The sequence below is a fragment of the Aethalodelphis obliquidens genome, unplaced genomic scaffold (genome assembly GCF_003676395.1).
Source record: "Aethalodelphis obliquidens isolate GAN/ISIS:26980383/991018 unplaced genomic scaffold, ASM367639v1 scaffold15, whole genome shotgun sequence".
NCBI lineage: Eukaryota > Metazoa > Chordata > Mammalia > Artiodactyla > Delphinidae > Aethalodelphis > Aethalodelphis obliquidens.
The window spans coordinates 29626117-29640363 of record NW_020837959.1 but is presented as its reverse complement, the minus strand read 5'-3'; the positions used below and the strand labels follow the sequence as shown (position 1 = coordinate 29640363).

The following is a 14247-nucleotide window of genomic DNA, read 5'->3' as shown; positions in this document are numbered from 1 at the left end:
TGAATCTGGTTTTACTTTCCTATTTTAAATTTGGACCTCAAATTTAGTGTAATTCAATGTATTATACTGAAATTTATTCAAATCTACAGGAGTCCATTTGGAATTAATTTATAATTCTGACTTTAAACTTTTAAAGTTTTATATATGTGTACATATCCTCATGCATGTATGCCTACATTTATAATTTTACTTCTTTTCATGGCATTTGGAAGCCCTAGAGAAGTTCCTAATTTTCTTCCTTTCCATGTGCCATTTTTTTAGACTCAGTGGTATCTCTAAAGTTTGAAAGGACATGTCCTATTCTGGAAATAAATTTAATTGTCATGATCAAGTATATATTTTATCAGCAGGTCAATAAAAGGAATGATTTTGTAGGTATTTAAGACAAAAGAGTCTCACCATGAGATACCTGGGGTTGCTGGAAACATTGGGAATCATTTTGGGGTGTTACAGTATCAGCCTTGATTATTCTTAAGTGTCATTTATGGGTGAATGCAATGGAAATTGACATGCTTATCAATTGCCAAGTATTCTCATCTTCTTAAGTTCTCACTGCTTTTAAAAGTATGTCTGTCATCTTATTATAATGATGGTTACCATTTACTGAACGCATCTTATGTGGTAGGCATTATACTAAGCACTGTGTGTACCCTACTCTAATCTTCTCAATTCCTTAAGATAGATGTTATCCCATTTTACAGACTGGAAGACAAAGAAGTTACTAACTTGTCCAAAGTCACACAGCTAGTAAGTACTGTCCATGCTCTTAAGGCAACAAAATGTATAGATAAATAAAAATTGCTAAAACAAACAAGCTCTTAGTCAACAGTAGATTTTTCCTTATATTAAACATAAAGTCTTACCCATAAACCAACCACAGTCTTTTGGTAATTATGTTATCTGTATTTTGGAAAACAGTAATTATTTTAAGTACCTACCAGCCAATGATCCCTTTACATTTAGGAAATTACATGGTTATAATGGTTTTTTTTTTAGTAACAGGATGCCCTTTTAGATGGGAAAACATTTTGGGTATAAGCCAAAATCTACTTGCTTTATTTTAACATTTTAGAATAATTTAGATTTAAGCACTTAGGGTAAACTACCAAACACTTGATTTCTTAATAAAGAAGTAATACTAGTCTGACCCTCTGCCCCCTTTGTTAAAAGGTCTGTATCATTTCTTTTTAGCCTTTACAACATTTCTAATTCTTTGGTTATTATTAAGTACTCTAAAGAGTAATCTGTTTTTTGTACACCCAGAGAATGTATATTAACTGAAGGAAAAGTAATTTGGCTTTTTAGACCGACACACTCTTTCCACCTTTTTTTTTTTTAATTATTTATTTTTGGCTGTGTTGGGTCTTCGTTTCTGTGCGAGGGCTTTCTCTAGTTGCGGCAAGCGGGGGCCACTCCTCATTGCGGTGCGCTGGCCTCTCACTATCGCGGCCCCTCTTGTTGCAGAGCACAGGCTCCAGACGCGCAGGCTCAGTAGTTGTGGCTCATGGGCCTAGTTGCTCCACAGCATGTGAGATCCTCCCAGACCAGGGCTCAAACCCGTGTCCCCTGCATTGGCAGGCGGACTCTCAACCACTGCGCCACCAGGGAAGCCCCTCTTTCCACCTTTTTATTAAAGGTTTGAAAATTTTTTTTTTTAGACTTCATGACATTTCTAATTTTGTGGTTATTAAACAGTTTAAAGGGTAGTTGACTCATTTTTTCATATACAAAGTGACATACACATTAACTGTGAAGGAAAAGTAATTTGGCCTTCTGGGACCCAGGTATTTTGGTTTCTTTCTGAACTAGTTATAACTTTGAAGATAGAAAAATTTGAACTGTTGATTGTTTGGGGAATACAGCTAGAGATAGTAATAGGTTTGCCTCTATGAATTAGGTAGTTGACAGTTGATGGGTGGGTGGCTTTGTGTGAGATGAAAACACTGAAATTGGAGCCAGGAGTCATGGGTTCTGCCTCTGCTTTGAGAGTCACTAGTTATACGACTGTGGGCAAGTCAACTAAGTCCTTGTGCCTCTAAAAGACCCCGACACTGTTCTGATGCTCATGGGCTGTGTCCAAATGGCTCACCCTGTATTTTTTTTTTTTAACTCAAGAGGATTTAAGTCAGAATCAGAATGCTTAAAAATCTCAAAATGAATGTCTATACCTAATTCCTTTATGCAAAAAATATTTGTTAAACTCCTTAGAGTACTTTCTGAAGAGCAAATCATTTAATTCCTAGGGTTTTTGAAAAGCCTGTTCTGGTTTTTTCAAAACTGTAATGAAGAGATAGGTTATATTGCAGTGGTGTATGTGAAGTCACATTATACCGTTGCAGACCCACGCAGTAAGCAGAGGGGGCACGGGTTCAGTGTTAATGTCCCGGCAGACAGTGATGTCACTAATAATTCTAATGAAATACATAATTTTTGACAACTTTGGATTCCTCTACCAGAACTGAAAAACTGAGGAAGTGAGTTCTTTATTCAGATGCTCTAGAAAGTGAGCTCTTTATTAAATTCTTCTGAAAGACTCAAGAATAAGCTGTAGATATTTGATCCTTTCCAGTTAGTATGGAAAGGAAATTGGCTATTTATTCTGAAGATTCTACTCACAGTTTAAATTTTCATATTTGAAAGCAAAGCTAACTTAGTTACTTCGGCAGCTAATATTATGACAATGTAAAAGTTGGTGAATATGTCTTTAATATTTGTAATTCTAAGAGAAAGCCTAGGAATATTAAGATTCCATAGTAACGTTCTTCATATCAGTCTTTTCATCTCTTAAAAGAATATTACTTGAAAGTCCTTTCCTGAAACTAACACAATATTGTAAAGCAATTATACTCCAATAAAGATGTTAAAAAAAAAAAAGAAAGTCCTTCCCTGAATTATCATATAAACTTTCATTGGAATTGAAAATATATGTGATGTACACAGTTATGTCTATATTATGAATTAAATTATCTTTACAAATTGTACAGTTGGAAAAGATGTGTATATATTGTGTTCCTTTAGCTTTAGGAGGTAGAAATAAATATGACTAGAGTAAAAATTTAGAATTACTGGTTCTAATGTTTAACAACTCAACATATTCATTTACTTATGGAAAACAATACTTAGTATACTAGCAATATGATAGTGGATAAAAGGTTTTTCTAAGAGCATTACAAGGTAGTTACAAGTAAGACAGTCATAATGTAGTAACGTACTGTCCTGTATTTGATATTGTAAAACAGTTGCCAAATAGAAACACATGCACACACACATGAACCTTGATGTATGGAACTCATTCAGGAGGGTGTGCTTTTGAACATATCCTTTCTTTTTTTCATTCCTTCCTCTTATATATGGAAAACGTGATGAGCAAAAAGAGGGCTAAAATTACCCATAGATAATCTGATAATGTTTGGGCAAAAATTGTATCTTCATCTTTAAATAGAAATGATCATAATTTCCACCTTAGTACGATCATTGTGAGACTCTATAGCATCCACAGTTTAGAACATTTGGTATGTAATAGTAAGCACTCAATGCTAGCTATTATTATTGTTGACTGATGAACATATAAAGATACCTGTGTGAATGTATTTACTACAGCATAGTTTATAAATGTAGAAAACTAGAAACAAACTAAAGATGCTATAATATGTTTATGGTGCATCTATTTAAGGAATAATATGTTGTCGTGAAAAATAATGTACATATATACTTACTGAGGTGGATAGATGCCCAAAATATATGGAAAGTGAAAGCAGCGTGAAGAATATGATTTTTTTCCTTGTAAAAAATGTTAAAAATTTTAACAAATTGCTAAAGGTCAAGTATAGGCTGGTATGATACTATAAAATCCCTGTAAGCAGTGCCAAAGGGGAGCTCACATCCACTCTCCACAGACCTCACTGGGTGCCTATAAGCATAAACTAGGGACAAGGCAAGAGAGAGGCCCAAGGTGCAGGCCTGGGGGGAGGAAGCAGCTTCTACTTTGGGAACAGCCTGGATTCTTCTCCCCTGTGGAATAAAACCTAACAATGCTGGGACAGAAAACCCTCCCTGGAGAAGGGAACAGACAAAACTACCCCTTCAGGGGAGGTATAGGAAACTCCTATGAGAGAAATCAATGGAGGAGGGAAGGATCCCATGGAAAGCCTTGTCCTTGATATCCAGGTACAAACAACCTACTTATGATGGAGGCTGAACCATGTCAACAAAGAATGCCTTCACCTTCCCACCATTAGACCAGCCAGCACCAACAAACAAGTGTCAAATGTGTGGGGTAGGCCAAGAGCATGAAGAGAGACCTTCTCTGAGGCATAGACTCTGAGAAAAATCCTAAAGCTATGAGTGGAACAAGAACGTTGAAAAAGAAAGCATTCAGCAACCCAGCTCCTACCCTAAGCACACAGTAATGCGAGGCAGATTTTAAGCTGGTAGATTACTGAGGATGACCATAGCAAAAACAAACCAAACAGCACAACTTCTAACTAGATTGACTCAACTCCACACACTAAAGCCCTAGCAGAAGAGGAGGCATGCCCATTCCCAGACATAAATACATTTGTCTCAGTCTCTCTGCTCCTACACAGGATGTGTGCCTTTTAAACAAAAATTATAAGATGAAGAAAACAAGAAAAATAACACACTGTCACAAGACAAAGGAATCAACAGAATCAAACTCAGATATGATCCAGGTGTTGGAACTGTCAGATGCAACTTAAAATAACTGTGATTAATATGTTAAAGCCTCAAGTAGAAAAGGTAGACAACAGATACCAACAGATGGGGAATATCAACAGAGAGTTGGAAGCTCTAAGAAAGAATCGAATGGAAATCTAGTAATTAAAAACACAGTATCAGAGGTGAAGAATGCCTTTAATGGATTTGCCAGTAGACTTGCAAATGTTGAGGAAAGAATCAGGAAATGTGAAGATAAATTGCTAGAAATTTACCCAAACTGAATCACAAAAATAAAAAATCATGGGAAGAAACCCCACAAAACCCCCCAGGTCACCCAAGAGCTGTGGATCAATTTCAGATGATCTAATATGTGCAGGTAGAATCAGAAGGAAAAGAGAGGGACTTCCTTCGTGGTCCAGTGGTTAAGACTCCGCGCTCCCAGTGCAGGGGGCTCGGGTTCGATCCTTGGTCAGGGAACCAGATCCCACATGCTGCAACTAAAGATCCTGCATGCTGCAACTAAAGGATCCCGTGTGCCACAACTAAAGATCCCACATGTCTCAACGAAGATCCCACACGCAGGATCCCTTCGTTGCTACGAAGATACCATGTGCTGCAACTAAGACCTGGCGCAGCCAAATAAATAAATATTTTTTAAAAAAAAGAAGAAAAAGGTTTTTAAAATGAATTCGATGGAACAAAAATATTTTTCAAAAATAAAGGAGAAATAAAGTCCTTTAGACAAACAAAAACTGAGAGAATTCATTACAAGCTTACCTGCCCTACAACTTGAATCTACACAAAGAATTGGTGAGCACTGGAAATGGAACAAGTGAAGGTAAATATAAAATAAATTTTGTTTTTTAAATTGTTCTAAAGAATGATTAAGTGCTCATGGATAGACCATATTATGGATCAGAAAATAAATCTTAAAAAATTTTTTTAAAATTTAAATTATACAAAGAATATTTTCTAACCATAATGGAATTAAATTAGGAATTAATAACAGTAAAAAGTATCTGGAAAATCCCCATATATTTAGAAATTAAACAATACACTTCTAAATAGCTTGTTGGATCAAAGAGGAAGTCTCAGAGAACATGAGAAAACATTAAAAAAATTTTTTTTTAATTGAAGTATAGTTGATTTACAATGCTGTGTTAGTTTCTGGTGTACAGCAAAGTGATTCAGTTATACATATATACGTATATTCTTTTTCATATTCTTTTCCATTATGGTTTATTACAGGATACTGAATATAGTTCCCTGTGCTATACAGTAGGACATTGTGTTTTATCTATTTTTTATATAGTAGTTTGTATCTGCCAATTCTGAACTCCTAATTTATCCCTCCCCTAACCCCCTTTCCCCTTTGGTAACCATAAATTTGTTTTCTGGAAAACATTTTGAATTGAAAGAAAAATTATTAAATATATCCAAATTTACAAGTTGCAGCTAAATCAGGGATTAGAGAAAAATCTATAGCACTAAATGCTTATAGTAGAAAAGAAAAAAGGCTTCAAGTCAGTGATCTAAGTTTTTACCTAAAGGTAGCAAAAAAAAAAAAAAAAAGAGCAAATTATCCCTAAAGCACGCACGAGGAAGAAATAATTAAAAGTGAAAATCAGCGAAATTCGTTATTGTTCTAGAGGTCCTATAGCCAATGCAGTAAGGTGAGAAAAAGAAACAAATGGCATATGGATTGGAAAGGAAGAAATACAGATGTCTGTATTCACAGAGAGCATGATTTTTTTATGTAAAAAACCTGTATATTAAAAAATGTGGGAAGGGGACTGTGTGTTAATGTCATAAAAGACAAAGGCTGTTGGAAATGCTCCAGGTTAAAGGATACTGAAGAGACATGACAAAAAAATTCAATACCTGCTCCCAGATTAGATCCTGAGGGGAAATGCTACAAAGGACATGAATGGATCAACTGACAAAATTAAAATATGGATGGAAGGTTAGACAGAAGTCTAACGTGACACCCAACCTACACACATCCTAACACAGCCCATATCTATATGAAATTATGAAGGTGATAACTGCTGTTATAAAAGAGAATTTTCTTTTTTAATTAATTAATTATTTTTGGCTGCATCGGGTCTTCATTTCTGTGCACGGGCTTTCTCTAGTTGCAGTGAGCGGGGGCAACTCTTCTTTGCAGCGCACGGGCTTCTCATTGCAGTGGCTTCTCTTGTTGCAAAGCACGGGTTCTAGATGCGCGGGTTTCAGTAGTTGTGGCATGTGCACTCAGTAGTTGTGGCTCGCAGGCTTAGTTGCTCCGCGGCATGTGAGATCTTCCCGGACCAGGGCTTGAACCTGTGTCCCCTGCATTGGCAGGCGGATTCTTAACCACTGCGCCACCAGGGAGGCCCCTGGTTCACGGATTCTTAACCACTGTGCCACCAGGGAAGTCCAAGAGAATTTTCTTAGTCTTAAGAAATACTGAAGTATTTAGGGGTAAAGGACCATGATATATATAACTTATCCTCAAATGGTTCAGGAAGAAAAAAAAAACAACTATGTAGAGAGACAGGAAGAGAGCAAGAGAGTGTAAGTACAGATGATAAAAGCAAATCAGAATAAAATGTCATAGGTAAATCTAGGTGTTTCCTGTACTCTTTTTATTTTTGTAACTCTTTGTAATTTGAAATTTTTTTTTAAGTTTTAAAAAACATTCTTCAAAAATGGCAAAAGAAGAGAGCCATCATATTTGAAGTTAGAAATCACTTTTCTCCCAGTAAGCACTGTGAGGGATGAGGTAATGTCTGCCTCCAGAACAAAGACAAGTTTGCTTACTGCTTATTATAATACATCAGTTTCCCCAAGCCCAGTGTTCCTCTCCTATAATGCAGCCCATTGTGTGTGCAGCCGTCCATCTGGGCCCTCTGTGTTGCCCTCATGTGAACTGACACTAACATAGTGATGATCGTGCTCCTTGCTGGGCTATGAGTAAAGTCCTTTGTCTCTGACACAGCGTCTCATGTCTTCTGCCAGCACCTATGAACAAGTAACGGGATAACTTTTTAGATGGGAGGGGTAAAGTCAGATCCCAGACCTGATAGTCTAGTCCTCTGAACATGTCATCCTCATTCCTATTTTTGTCTTTTTTCTCAACGCTGAATTCTTTGCTAGGAATACCTTTCCCATTTTGCCTGCCCAAACCTTATATGTTCTTTCAATGTATGCCTTTAGTTCTACTTCTGGTTTAGTAATCTCTCCTTCCCTAGATTCTTAGAAAATTTTTGTTTTCTCCACTACTCATTAGTCATCTCTTCCTCTCTTCCTTTACTCCATTTTCTTTCTCCATCCATTTTCCTTTTCCTCTTCCCCACTCTTCTGTCTTTCTCTTATTTAAATGTAATCAGATTGAATATGACAAACATGTTAGACTATGTGAGAGCAGGCACTTTATTATATACACCTTTGTTCCCATATAGAGCAAAGTATAGGATTCATTTATGTATTTCTAATTGATTGATTCTTACTATGAGCAGCTAAACTGTTCACAAACATGTTTTTAAAACCCTTTATTTTAGGTTATTGTATTATTTTACATAGATCAGAAGTACTAAGTAGGATCATAGGGTTTTCAGGGTTGAAAGAGTCTTAGAAATCATTCAAGGAAAACCCCTTTATTTTCCTAAAGAAAATAGGTCATGGTTAGTGAAATCCATTATCACTAAGCAAGGACTTATATCATTTTTTTTTTTTTACTTCTTCTCACTATGGTTGTTAGTGATTATAATTTTATCATACTGCTTTAAACTCAGTTTCATGTGCTGGTGTTATTTATTGGAGGCGACAATTGTAAAATTATCATTTGGATTACCATTAATAAGTTAGTGTTTATTAGCATGTGCATTTTGTGGAAAACTCTTAGGTCAGATTCACCTTTTGTGGTACAATAGTGTTTGAAAATGTGACTCCCAAAGATCTAATTTTAAGAGGATTACTCCTCTGCTCGTTGGAATCTGGTCTAATAAATTAGTATTAAAATCTTTTTCTTGGCCACTTAGGCTGTACACCACAGTTATTAAGATCATTGGATTCTAGAACTAGATTTCCTGTATTTGAATCCCAGCCCTGCCGCTTCCTGGCAGTGTGACCTGGGTTATGTTACTTAACCTCTCTGTGCTCTGATTTCTTATTTGTAAAATGGAGATAATTACAGTAACTATCTCATGGGTTACTGGGAGATTAAATGAATTAATACGTGTAAAGTGCTTAAAAGAGTGCCTGGCACAAAATAAGTGATACATATTTTAACTGTTTTTTTCTTTTACTAAAAGATGGCTAAATAATCCATGATAGTTTCCATTTAACTTTTCAGCCTAAGTAAGAGGATAGTTTATGCATGGCATCAGCTTCTGAGGGATTTGTTTCACTCCTCTATATTTTGAAGTTGTTTTTTTCCTTAGTGTTTATTACTGCTAAGGAATTCTTTTTACTAGTGCCTGTTACCATACAGTTTTCTTTTACACATAATTCTTTGTATGTGTTACGTGTTTTTTTTGTGTGTGTGTTCTTTTTTTTAAAAACAGTTTGATGTAATAATTCCACCTTAGTGACTTTTAAATAATTCCATGAGTTTGCGCTATACAAATGAGGGTAGTTTAGATGTGCACTTAACAGAAGCTATGGAATATAACCTGATACTTTGGTTATGTATTTCCACTTCACGTACCTTTAACTAATATTCATTTATGATCCTTTTCTAAATTATGATTGATTAAAAATACTAGACCATATAAATCCAAGTATGACCATACGGTGCTTTTAAGAATAACTGATCTCCCAGTAACGTGGTCTCAGTAAAATGTTCTCTTTTTTAATTATGTAGTCCTCTCCGCCATCCTCATCACAGCCTCATTCTAGCCACTGCAGAGCGAAGGCCTCATCATGGTGTCACCATGCATCCCTGCCCTGGGCCAAACGTAACCATGTAGGCCCTGCAAAGGCTACCAGTCCATCTCTCCGTCTTCGTCGCTGGCGACCCTTCTTACGCCTACCATCTTTGGGTCTCCATTCTGTTGTAAGTGTAGTCAATCTTCCATCTCTTCTTCCAGTGACAGGGGCAGTCCATTTTTTCCCTTAAACTTCTTCAGTCTTCAAAGCGCTTTTCTCTTGGTTCATCAACCATTAGCTTTTTCTCCCCCAGTAAGACTGCAAGCATACCTCTATGTTTTGCAGTCCAGCTTGACTCTCACCAGTGCCTTGGTGAACATCCATCTTTCCACTCCATATAACACCAACAGGTGCCTGCCTTTTGATGAGTGCTGATCGACATTCATGATAATGTTTAAGTTCCTGTCAGTTGTTAAAGTGAATATGTATTCTCTTACCCTTCATCTTTCCAATTTCATTTAGTTGACTCAGGTCAACAAATGCTGTGTATTGTCTGAGTTCTTTGCCATCTCTTACTTTATTTTTTTTCATGTTTCTGAACGTGACTTTAGTCTCTTGTCATGCTTTGGGGTTATTTTACTTACTCTATCCTTAATCTAAGCCTCCATGGTGTAGGGTGTTTCATCTAAGCTATTTTATTCCCTGAGGTGGCTCAGGTACTTGGTTTAATCTTGATCCAATCTTCCCTGCCTATTCAGTTTCTAAAGATCTTTTCTCAAGTAGGAGGTGACGATTTTTCTCCTTGTGAATTGATATAGACTTCCCACAAATTTTATAATTTCTCCTTTTTAAGTTGATAATATTAGCAAACTGTTAAAAAGTACATTTGTTCTTGTAATTGTGCTAATTACCTAATTACCTTAAATGTTGAGGTTGATGATAGAATTCTAATAATTCACATAATTGAAATAAGATGCAGGATGGCAACTATAGTTCTTGTCTTTCTGATGTTTTAGAAAATTAATGGTAATGACTATAGCTTGACAGAGCCTACCTAGAAATGCGACATCCGAAAGATTTGGTGTATGCCACACATTTATAAGAAACTTGACACTTCAGTAAATCATCGTGACTTTTGAAGCCAGAGGAAGTCTGATTACACATACTTTCATGCTTAAAAAAATTAAAAGTTGGTGTCAGACATTCTTTCCTTCCCCTTATTTACTCTTCTAGAGCTATTCTCAAACTATGAGGTGGAGTCTTGGCACTTTTCCTTAAACATCTGCTTCCACCAAATATCAGTATAGTCATCAAAATAGCCTTTCGTCCACAAACTGGTATCAACAAACTGGTGTCTCTCTATTTCATTATCCTCATTGGGTCACAACATGCGTTTGTCATATTTATCCATCTGATATTTATTGCTTCCCTACTGTGCCATACGCTGGCACAGTAGGAGACACAAGTGAATTAGATGATCAGAGTAAAACCGTAATTTTCTAAATTCTGACTTGGGCACAGTTGATTCCAAATAGGAATAAATTCCTTTGTACTTAAAAAATATTCTAAATATAAATGAACATGTCATAAAAATTGGCATTCTCAGTTTTATGTTTTTATGTAATATTGATCTTTTCCCCATGTTAATTCCATTGCTTTATAGCTTCATAAGTGTTTTCATAACCTAGTGGTTAAGAACATGGATTCTAGAATGACATTGCCTGGATTTGAAACCAGATTCTATCACTTACTAGCTTTGTGACCCAGAGCATGTTACTTAACACTTCTGTGCCTCAGTTTTCTTGAGAGTACAATGGGTATAACTATATTACCTACCTCATATGGTTTATATAACAATTAATTGGTCAGTTCTTATAAAGCACTTAGAACAGTGCCTGGTATATATTTAGTGCCACAATTATAAATTAAATTTAAACTGTTTTTTATAATTTGAAATTTTTATTTCGCATTTAGTTAATTTCTATCTAATTGATTTGTCACATCATTTTTTTAATCCTTCAAGGTAATAAGAAGTATGTTCTAAATTAAGAAACTTTGTAAAAAATAAGATATAAAAATGTAGGTAAAAATTATCTAATCTGTAGCTTCTGTTTTTTGCCTTTTGTTAGTTATTGGTCACTTTTTGAAACAGAAGACATACTGGAATTTGCTTTTTTTTTTTTTTTTTTTTTTTGCGGTACTCGGGCCTCTCACTGTTGTGGCCTCTCCTGTTGCGGAGCACAGGCTCCCAACGCGCAGGCCCTGCGGCCATGGCTCATGGGCCTAGCCGCTCCGCAGCATGTGGTATCTTCCTGGACTGGGGCACGAACCCGTGTCCCCTGCACCGGCAGGCGGACTCTCAACCACTGCACCACCAGGGAAGCCCTGGAATTTGCTTTTTATGTATTGTTCTTGTTTTCAGTGGAATAATGTTTAAGCAATTGCATAATTACAGATTTCAGACTCTGACTAATTGAAGTTGACCAAAGGAAAAGGCTTGTAATAGGTGCTGAGGTCTTGTGGAAGGTTTAGAAATTTTGAGCATTTATCTTTTATAATAGTTTGAAGGATTTTCATGCCCTCTTTGGCGTTTTGTATTTTTAGTATGCACTTTTGGTTAAAAGGTACAATGACTCACAATTTTGAGTCACTAGATTTAGTGACTTCTTACATTTTTAATAATGTAGTCTTAGTATTGTAATAACACATAATGTTTATATGACACTTAACAGTTTACAAAGTAGTTTCATGCATTTCGTTTAAACCTCAAAACAGATAAGAAACCCAGTGCTCACAGGGGTTGGGTACATATTCAGGTCTCTGGTTCTGGTTGTATTACTTTTATCTCTAGCACGGTTGTATTTACTGACAAAATGTAAAAACCAGATTAGAGGTATTATTCTTAAGAAGAGATGGTGTTAAAATAAGTAATAATTTTAAAGACATAGGAGCTCAAAAGATTTTAAATATACTTTATATCCTATTGGAGAATTATCTTAAAATAAGTAAATCAAGCCCCTTTCCTAGTTGGTTAAGGAATTTTTTGTAGTGTTCTTGTTATAGAATTGAATTTATAGTTTGTTGAATTGCCTAGATTTAACCTTGAAAAATTGGGTTCTCTCTGGTCATTGGTGAAATGGGGGTATTGGATTGAGTGATCATTAAAATCTTTGATTCTCTGACCAGTAAAATAAGGGAACTCATTATCACTGTCTTTAAGTGTTTGAAGAAATATCATGTTCGAGAGGGATTAGACTTTTTTAAGATGATGGAAGATATTGGGAAACATTTTTTGCCTCAGTATGAGGGATAATTCTAACAAAACTGTCAAAATGGAATGGACTGCCTGAAAACCTAGTGGCAGTTCCCTGTTGTTTGCGGGGATACCACAAGATGGGGCTACAATAGAGAGCAGTCTAGCATTGGAGCAACAGTAAAACTATGTAACTGTGATTCCTACCAACTGTGAAATTCTTTAGTTCTAGGCTGAATTTAGGAAGAGCTAGTTTGCCACAGCAATTTATGTTGCGTTGTTGCCATTCGTAATTCGAGGGCAATAATCCCCGAAGAATAAGATGAGGTTAGATAAGTCACTATCTGTAAATGCTTTAGAGGCATCCAGTAAATCCAAGATAGGAACGTTTGTTCTGTTCCTTTCAATTTCTGCATCTCAAAACTTCGTATTACTTAAAACTTAAAATTATATAATTACTTGAGGGTGAAAAAATAGAAATTTTAGAGTTGATACTGTTGTGTTACTTACTGGATATTAAGTAATATGAGATATAACTTGATTATGCCTCTTTAAAACTTTTGCCTCTAAAATCTGTACTTACATTTAACAGTGATTATATTTCATTTCAAACCATTTAGATTTGGTATATAGCTAACACATATTAGTGTTATCTGTGTAGTTACTATATATTGTAAACAGTGCCAGTTTATCATGTATTGACTTGCATAAGTTATTTGAATGTCTAAGAAATGTAGCACAAGTTGCTCATGCAAATTGAATTTGGCAAGCTAAAAAAACCTAGGTATAGTTTTAATATCAAATAGTTCACTGAGAAAACAAGAGAAAAATTGTAGGCTAAGTTAAATTTTACTTTAACTTGTTCAAGTTACTTTAACTTGTTCCCTTTTTCTCCTTTAATCTTTTGGGCTATTTTCCTGCTTCTCTTCGTTTTTTTTTTTTTTTTTTTTTTTTTGCGGTACGCGGGCTTCTCACTGCTGTGGCCTCTCCCGCTGCGGAGCACAGGCTCCGGACACGCAGGCTCAGCGGCCATGGCTCATGGGCCTAGCATGTGAGATCTTCCCGGACCAGGGCACGAACCCGTGTCCCCTGCATCGGCAGGCGGACTCTCAACCACTGCGCCACCAGGGAAGCCCTTCTCTTCGTTTTTAAACCTTTTGAATCTAGGATGAATAAAAATACTTATTTTATTCTAAGTCTATATTGCATTTTTCAAAAAAATGAGATTAAGTTTACATCATTAAGGGAAGAACTCACTTTCTTGATGTCCTAAAATTTAACTTGCAAAGAGTTTTTTAAACTCTGTTTATGCTATTATTAAACTTCTAAAAACTTTATTATTTCAAATTTCAGAAATTAGACAAATTAGTTCATGCATTCATTTCATTCAGCAAGTATACACTGTATACCTACTATGTATCAGGTGTTGTGCTAGGTGCTGGGCTTCCAGAGTGAACAAAACTTTA

At 35.8% G+C, this 14247-nt stretch overlaps 1 protein-coding gene across 3 annotated transcripts in view; it reads left to right on the top strand.

The window, feature by feature from the left end:
* UCHL3 (ubiquitin C-terminal hydrolase L3) overlaps nucleotides 1-14247 on the top strand; it is a 44081-nt gene that overhangs the window by 23909 nt on the left and 5925 nt on the right. For 2 of the 3 annotated variants that reach the window (XM_027116068.1, XM_027116071.1), the window contains one exon: nucleotides 9524-9715. The exons of the other annotated variant lie outside the window; for it this stretch is intronic. In XM_027116068.1, the coding sequence (XP_026971869.1) occupies nucleotides 9524-9715 (192 nt within the window). The remainder of the gene's footprint in view (nucleotides 1-9523; nucleotides 9716-14247) is intronic. 3 annotated transcript variants of the gene reach the window in all.